The 8,591-nt window shown below is 45.7% G+C and overlaps 1 protein-coding gene across 1 annotated transcript; it reads right to left on the bottom strand.

Annotated features, from left to right (window-relative positions):
* Positions 1 to 1,655: 1,655 nt before the first annotated feature.
* Positions 1,656 to 8,278, bottom strand: MNX1 (motor neuron and pancreas homeobox 1). Its single transcript, XM_052001729.1, has 3 exons — positions 7,196 to 8,278; positions 3,827 to 3,987; positions 1,656 to 2,934 (listed from the first exon to the last, which is right to left on the bottom strand). The coding sequence occupies exons 1-3, from the start codon at positions 7,854 to 7,856 to the stop codon at positions 2,590 to 2,592; spliced, it is 1,167 nt and encodes a 388-aa protein (XP_051857689.1). The 5' UTR covers positions 7,857 to 8,278; the 3' UTR covers positions 1,656 to 2,589.
* Between the last annotated feature and the right edge of the window lie 313 nt (positions 8,279 to 8,591).

Raw genomic sequence — 8,591 nt, 5'->3', positions numbered from 1 at the left:
CAGATTGTAAAAGAGGCCGATGTTTGCATACAGCAGAATCCCTTCGGGCTGGAAGGGTAGTCAAAACTTCATTTAAGGTCCAACTCACTCATTTTTTTTTTTTTTTAAATATACAGATGAGGAAATAAAGCCCCAGACTGAGACAGAAGCTTGTCCCAGTCGCAGAACTAGTAAACAGCAGATCTGACTCAGAATTCTGGGCTCTGCATTAGATCTCTTCCTCCCATGTAGAGTGAAGAAGACTGAGCCCTTTTCAGGCTTCTCAGCTCTTTCCTGGTCTTGCTCTCAACTCTGCTTGGGGATTCCAAACTGGCACTAGTTTGGGGCAGTAGGTTGGATTGAAAACCGCTGCAATAGCAACCACAGGCTTTTTGATCCAGGGTTCCTGTCCTCCATGTGCATAGCACATGGCCAGCCGCCCTTCTGCAGCCCCTGTGTGATTGATGAGACACATTGCAGAGGTTTATTAATCCAAAGCCATTGCAGCTCCAGTGTGAAATGTTTCTGCAGTTTGACTGGCTCTCCTCACGTTTGTTCGCCTGCAAATTTGCACAGAGCTGGAAGCCAGTTATTAACAGCTAGGCAAAGGGAAAGGGAGGAAAAGGTGCAAAGGGATAGGAAAAATCCATTAAACATTATAAACTTAATAGAGGATAATTATCTTCAGAAAAGCGCGAAAGGGACAAAAAAATAATACCGATGTTTACTTTAAGTGACTTTAAAACAATTCTGAAAAACTCAAAGGACTAGAGAAACACTCAAATATGATTAAAAAAAAAAAAAAGATAGATAGTCATTCTGGGTCCATATTTAATTCCTTTGGCTTGTCCAGGTCAGTTAATTATCAGATGCGGCACACCTCTAAATTGCTTACTTCCCTTTCGGAAAGGTAACTAAGGTAGGTAGATACGTAAGCTAGTGCCTAAGGATTTCCTCTGAAGCATAGTTTAGTTCTGGGATGTATCTCTAAGCTCTCATCTTAGTTTGCAATTCTGATTTCATCTACCCTTTTCTCACCCTCACTCACCAGTTCAATACACAAAAGAACTTTACACAATAAAGCCTGAAGTTGTGACCCTGTGTTTGTTTGGATCAAGTACTGATAAAACGGCCAAACTACTGTTGTGGTTTTATCTTTGTTTCTCCAGTGAGGAGGTTTGTAACCTGGGGCCAGAAATCTTGTTTTTTGTATTTTAATATACTGATAACTTCTTAAATATTTGATTTCCTTTGTAATAATATGCATTTAATCTCTTTTATAAAATTTAAATCATCTAGTAAACTATTATGTATTAAATTTCATTTTTATTAAAATATTCTGTGGCAAATATTTAACATGTATTGATTATTTGCTGTCTAGGTGAGGGGGGAGGAAGGGAGAGAGGAAGAAAAATATGGAACACAAGGTATTGCAAGGGTGAATGTTGAAAACTATCCTTGCAGATATTTTTTAAAAATAAAAAGTTATTATTAATATATATGCATATATATTTTATGCTGAGATGAGGGCATGTGGAAACATAGACCCATGACACAAAAAAGTTGAAAGTCTGATCTGGGAATTCTGGCTGAGAATAAAAGAGGCACTTAATAAGTTTGTTGAACTGAATTGGATCACAAGTTATTTTTTTAAAAAATCCAGATTTACACTCAGATCTAGTATAAAACCAATTTATTTTACATTCCATCATGGACGATGGGAGGAGCTAAATAATAATTTAGCATGCATAAGTAGAGGTATCTTTTTTTATAAATACAATATACAAAAATAAAGACAGTACAGTCTTGAGATTTCCAGCAGTTTGAACGTTCATGACATAAAGTTTTTTTTCCCTCATGATACATAATAAGCACAAAACATTTTTCAATACTCAACAAAAGAACAGCGGTTCCACGGTTCAAGTTTTAAATGTCACTTAACACTGTGTGGTAAGTTTTCTCTACTAGGTGGAGAGATGAGAGAGTCTCCGATGTATTATGGGACCCCTCAACATCTCACTCCCACCCCCCACTTACTCAACCACCACAACAAAATTAAATAAAAGCCAAAGGAAAAAACAAAAAGATTCAAGTTTGAACATTCCCCTAGGTTTCCTTCTTTCGTTCATTTCAACAGCAGCAGAAGCTCTATAGCCGGAACTGACCAAAATTGCCCGGATTTTCAGGTTCTGGGGGTATAATGTTGGGGAGTCCCCAGATCTTCATCCATCTGTCAGTGACAGCCGCTGGATTTACCAATTCGCCGGCAAGCCAACTCTGGGCTACAATCCCTTGGGGAAAGCTCGAGGGAAGGGGAGGAGAGAGAAAGTGGAGGTGAGGACTGCGAAGCAGGGATGAGGCAGGTAGTCAAGGAAAGAACAATCCTTCCTTTCCCCCTCCCCCACTCTCCCGTTCCCTTCTGGTCAAAAAAAAAAAAAAAATCAAGGTTGCAGGTTGTTGATTGCAAGGAGTGCATCAGCTTTCCAAGTCCCTGATATGGCCAGGTCCAAATGAAATCGGAGGAGGACGTTCTGTGGGAAAGGGGAGTTGGGAGATTGAAGTTAGCCCCTTCTCTCCTACTGCCCCACCCCAGCAGGCCGAGGGGCCTCTTCACTGGGACGGGGGCTGATGCCCCGGTCCTGCGGTTCTTGTGTGCGGAGAGTCGTCCTCAGAGGAGCAATCGGAGGAGTGAGCCGCATTATTGTTTTTGTAGGAGAAATGGCTTTCCTCCTCGTCGTCATCGTCCTCTTCCTCCTCTGGGTCACTGTCCCTCAAGTCCCGCAGGCGGCGGCTGCTGCTCTTATCTGAGGGAAGCAGCAGGTCTTCTTCCTTTTCCTCTGCTCCTCCACCTTTCCCCGCCCCTCCCTTCTGCTTCTCAGCCTCCTGCGCAGCCTGTTCCTTGGCTTTTTTGCTCCGTTTCCATTTCATCCTCCTGTTCTGGAACCAGATTTTCACCTGAAGTATAGAAACAGAAGGCCCCAGGGTTAGCAGAGCCACTTTGGGCTCTCCCTACCACTTCCTTTCTTGGAAAGCTTCCTTCCCAGGTGACTTAGGATTTGTGGCTGTGGCTTTAACTTTCTTACCCCACAGCAAACCTGAGTCCTCAGAGCTCTCTTGTTAATAGCTAGAACCAGACCCACGTCATCTCCTTCCTTCATTCCCCTCCCCCAATCCAGTTTCACTGAAAACTTGACCTGGGACAAACTATCTTTCTTCCATCAGACACCTGCCTTGTGGTGACTTTGGCCCTCAACCCTTTCCTTTCCCTTAGTTATCCGCGCCTCCTCCCCCCACCTCACCATTAGCTCTTCTGTTAGAACATCTTTCTTTGTTTTTTTTTATTGAAGCTTTTTATTTTCAAAACATATGCATGGATAGGTTTTTTTTTTTTTAACACTGACCCTTGCAAAACCTTGTGTTCCAAAGTTTCCCCCCTTCCTTCATTCCCTCTCCTAGATGGCAAGCAATTCAATATATGTTAAACAAGAACATCTCTTTCAAGTCTTGAGACTTCATCTTTTTCTTCAGTCCCCCATCCCCGGAGGAGAAAGCAAATTTCAGGACAGTACAATTAGAGAGGGGCCAGCTGACTAAGTTTAGGAAGAAAGGACCTCCAGACTCCTCCGTTTTCACTCAGCGGAGTGGGAGAGGAACAGAGCCAAATGTGAGAGTGCTTGCCATTCAGGGTAACAGCCTAAAAGGAAGCCCTCTCTCTCTAAATTTAGGGGAAAAGCAAGAGCTTTGGAAGGGAAGGGAGCCTGCAGTGAAGTGGGAAGAGGGCACCTGAGAGAACTCTGAGCTAAGGTAGAAGGAAGGGTAGTGAACTGGGAAAATCTGAAGTGGCTACCTGGGTCTCAGTGAGCATCAGCGACGTGGCCACTTCGAAACGCTTGGGACGGGATAGATATTTGTTGAGCTTGAATTGGTGTTCCAGTTCCAACAGCTGCTGGCTAGTGAAGGCAGTTCGGGGCCGCCGGCATTTCCCCAGAAGGTTAGACTGTGCCTGGGCTACAAAGAACAAGGTAGGGAGGGGCAGAGGACAATCAATAGAAGAAGGAAGTGATAAGGGGTCTCAGAAGAACTCGATTCCTTCCTTCCCCCAAACCAACCAATGCTCGAAGCAATAAATATTCAGTTAAGTCTTCCAATGCAGGTTCCCAATGCCTTCCATGGCAGGCGTCGAGCTCAGAGAGCACAAGGCTGACTAGCTCCTCTTCTGTGCTTTCATTCCTTGCTCTCATTCTTTACGCATTCTCTAAGCACCTGAAGCTATTTCCTGCTAGCAGCTCTCAGCCATTGGGAGTCAAGGCTGAGACTTAAAAAAAAAAAAAAAATCGCCAAATCTTTAGTCATATTTCTCTGTGCCCGGGGGTTCTGACATCTTGCAGGTGGCTTTGAGAGAATATTCTGAAGAGCCAGAAGGGAGCTACAGAAACAAGTCACTCCCTAATTCTCCATCACGTTTACTCAAGAACACATACATACATACCCTTTCTTATCCCATAGGGCAAAGATCCAGACGTGAGAAAACTTAAAATAGTTGGGGGACGCAACTCTGCCTTCCCAAATCAAGCTCTGGGCTCTCTACTACCCGGTTACGTTCACTGTTTCCGTCCCTCTCCCCTCCCCCCAATCAAAAATAAAATCCATTTCCCCCCTCTTTAAGTATTAAAGAGGTGTATGGGCCCAGGAAGGGAATGTAAAGAAAGACCCTTTCTGTTGAACTCTCATTACACAAATTAAAGACCCAACTTGTCGGTGCTGACAGGCTTAACTGGCTATTTGAAACAGCGGTTTTATTTACATAATTTCGCACGGTTACATCACAGGGAATTTTATGACCTCAAAATGAGACTCCCCTTGATTTCCCAGGAGCCCGACAAGTGGTAGACAATAAAAGAAAAGGGGGAAAAGAAAGGCAAGAAAAGAAAAAGGACTGGGGATCGGGGTGGGATGAGCTCAGTCTCCCTCGGGAGTGACAATTTGCTTTATTTAAAAAGGTCCACGCCCCCCGCTTTAGTTACACAAGGCTCCGAATTCCCAACTTGACAATACATTAGAACTTTAATTAAAGTGGAGTCTCCGAAGGGACCACTTGAGAAATTGCAATGGAATGGGGGATGACAAAAGCTACTTAGGGTAAACGAAACAAGTTTCCAACAATCGAAGAAGGAAGTATCTCGTGGAATTAGTTTCAACCCCTTCACTAGCTTTCAGGATTATATTTGAACTGTGTTTTCTGACCATAAAGTGGGAGGATGCTTTTATTTTTAAATTTAATTTAGATCATTAGGGACCAAAGATGGAGGTATAGGAGAAGGAGTGTTGGAGAATCCATGCTGGGGAAAACAAAAAAACAAAAAAAACTCCCAGACAGGTTTGAAAGAGATACTCCTACCCTAACCAATTGGAAGAGAAACTACCTGATTAGTGGTTTTTACCTCTCATTAATATAGATTTTAACGAAAACTTCAGAGCTCCCTCAAGGGTCCAAAATTTCTGATCTTAGTGGTTGTGTACGAAAGATATCAATCCTCACCACGATCACTATCACCCCAACAACAAAGTATCTCCAATGTAGGAAAACACGGGTACAAATGGGAAACGTATGTAGGAAAAGGAGCTGCATAGTATTTTTTTTTTAAGGTGTACGAATAAAAAAAAAAAAAAGGTATTGAGCTAGACATTTGGGGATTTGAAGGTTGCTGCTTCCAACATAACTGGCTGCTCTTTTCCATTTCTTGGAGTTCACTGTCTCTTCTTTTGCTTTTGGAAAGGAAACAAAAAAGGGCTGCTGCCTCCTCAAAAGACTAAAAAGCTTGGGATCATGCAGGAAAAAGTGGTAGGAGAAAGCGGTTTTATTACCTCATTTGGAGCTAACCTGTTAAAAGAGCCAGGGGGAAAAGGGACTAGTGTCCGGTGAACAAATAGTAACCCAGTTGAGATTTTCTCACTGTCTTGTGATTTTTTTCCCTCTAGTCTTCATTATTACTACCCTTCTCAGTTCAGTTACAATCAAGCTTCTCTGAAAAGAAGGCAGAATTCTGGCACGTTTTACTTTTCAGGTTTTTTTTTTCCTCTTTTCCTCAGGTCTACATCTCCCTAGTCTAAACAAGCCCATTCAGAAGAAAACAATGGGACCTTTTTTGTTTAGGCGTACGGCCGCCGGAAAAAAAATAAATAAATACGTATACACCTTCCTATCCTTCTAGCAGGGGGCTAAGTAAACCTACACCCTAGTGGTTAAGACTTTGCCATGTCCGCCAGAAAACTAGCCATCTGAGCAACGGATCTGCAGAGGCGATTAAAAACCAAAAAATCTATCCAGTCGATTCCTTCGGCCTAGAAGGGGGAGAGACCAGCGCCTGTGGCGGCTCGAGGTTCGAGCTGCTTGGAGTCTAGGACTGGGACCTTCACCACTGCCCAGGTCTCTAACTCTGGGCTGTTTGCTTAGTCCCTGGGGCTCAGACTCGCAGCTGGCACAGGCTGCTCAAATTGTTTCCGCGGATCTAGGTGAGTTAAGAAAAGTATGGTCTCCACTCCAGAAATTTATTTCCGGCCCAGTCAGATGAAAGTACTTCTCCTCCTCAACCATTCCCTTCCCTCCAAAGCACCTAAGAATTAGACGAGCATCTGCAATTTAAGGCCAAAGCTAGGAGTCCCTGTAGTACTTGGAAACGTGTGGGCCCTGTCCGTCCTTCAGGGCCTGGGATCCCATCACTGAGGGGCTTCCTCCATAAAAGCCTGAATGCACTGTAGGGGCTCACTTTGGCAAGGAAACCTTTTTTCATGGATACCAGTCCACACAGTTAAGACCCTTAATTTCTTAATGTTATTTCGGGGCGCTCCTCCTAGTTAGTTAATCATCACAGACTCGAGTCTCACATGCTTTTCTCACTTTTCAAGGAAAAAACCAACCAACCAACAAGAAGAGAAAGAACTACTGGGTTGCCATTTTAATGACTTGGTTTTGAATATCTCTGAGTATCTATAATCTGGGTACGTTTATCACAGGCCTTACTATTCCGAGACTCATTCTCTGTCTCTCTGGAATCTTATTAAGAATGAGATAGGGTAATTATGCCCGGAGTCTAACTTCAATTTCTCCCCTCACCCCAAGATCTGATTTTTCTTTCCCATCTGCTTCCCCCATCTCTTAATCCTCCTTTTCCCTAGCCGGCCCGCGCTATTGTCCCGTTCACTCTTGGATACTCACAGTTAAAATCGGGCATTTTGGGCAAGATCATGCCCGCAGTGGACGCCCTGAGCCACTGGTCGAGCTGGAAGGTGCCGGCGCTGAGTTTGATGGGATCTGCGGGGTGGGTGGGGTGGGCCCCTTGCACCTGGGAGTAGGAGTAAGACAGAGCCGGGTGCTGGCCGGCCAGCGCCGCGGCCGAATAGCTGTACATGGGATGACCGTAGAGAGCTGCTTGGGTGGGGATCCCCGCTCCGCCCTGCGCTGGGTGCAACCCCAGGGCCATTCCTCCGGCTGCGGCCGCTGCAGCGGCTGCAGCAGCGGCACTAGGGTGGTGGTGGTGATGGCCTGCGGCGCCGCTGCCGCTGCTCAGAAAACCTGGCTTGGGCACCAGCCCGCAGTGGGCGGCGAGGATCCGAGGCGGGGACGGGCTCTCCGTCCTCAGGCAGTCCGAGCTGCCGGTGTGGTGCTCAGAGGAAGGGGGGCTGCAGCTGCTGCTGCTGCTACTGCTGCCTCCGCCGCCGCCGCTGCTGCTTCCCCCGCTGCTGCTGCTATTGCCAGATGTGGCCGCCGAAGCGGAGAGAGACGTGACCAGAGCCAGCGGAGAAGTCTGTGCCGAAGCAGCTTTCGGGGGGTCGACTGCTAGAAGAGCATCGATCCGGAAATTTTTGGATTTTTCCATCAGTTCTTTTTGGATATATAGATATATATATATATATTAATCTTTCGAAGCGTTTGGGATTTTCTCTTTGTTTTGTTTTGCTTTTTTTTTTTTTTTAAGTGATAGCGGCAGCGCTGGGATGGTCTTATTCTTAGGGTGATGGTGAAAATCTCTCGATTTTTCTAATAAGAAAATAAGCTATTGGAAAATCAGACCAGAATGACCATTGTCTAATACAGCCCTCCCTCCCTCCCACCCCAGGACGCCGTACGCCCGGGCACACAACTCGCACAGCCCCGGAGGACACAAATTCTTCTGCACCTGGTCGGTCCGAGAGAGCCAAGAGGCTTTTCACTCAATCCCCTCAAGTAACCACCGCAAAATGTCGCTCCCGCGATAGTAAGAACCCAGTCTCCCAACTCTTCCCACTTGTAGGCTCAGCTCGGTCGCTCATTGGCAGCTCAGGAAGAGACGAAGCCCTTGGGGGTGGTGGTGCTCTGGTCCGGCCCCGAGGATTGGCCAGGCAGAACACCTGTCAATGTCTTTGGTGTCGGGGTCCCACCCTCGTCTCCCCTCCTTCCTCCTACTCACTCTCTGCCCCACCCCCGGCCAGGTTAAAGGGAAAGGCTCTCTCTGCTCCGTCCTAAGAGATTTCCTTAATCGAATGCTGGGAAGGGGGTTGGGGAAAAGAGTTAGTAACACAGAAAGAAAAGAAAACGAGCAGAGAAGCATCCGAATGCAGCCGACTGGTTTCCA

The sequence above is a fragment of the Antechinus flavipes genome, chromosome 5, assembly GCF_016432865.1.
Source record: "Antechinus flavipes isolate AdamAnt ecotype Samford, QLD, Australia chromosome 5, AdamAnt_v2, whole genome shotgun sequence".
Taxonomy (NCBI): Eukaryota; Metazoa; Chordata; class Mammalia; order Dasyuromorphia; family Dasyuridae; genus Antechinus; species Antechinus flavipes.
Note: the sequence above shows the minus strand (reverse complement) of the source record. Positions and strands in the feature narration are given on the sequence as shown.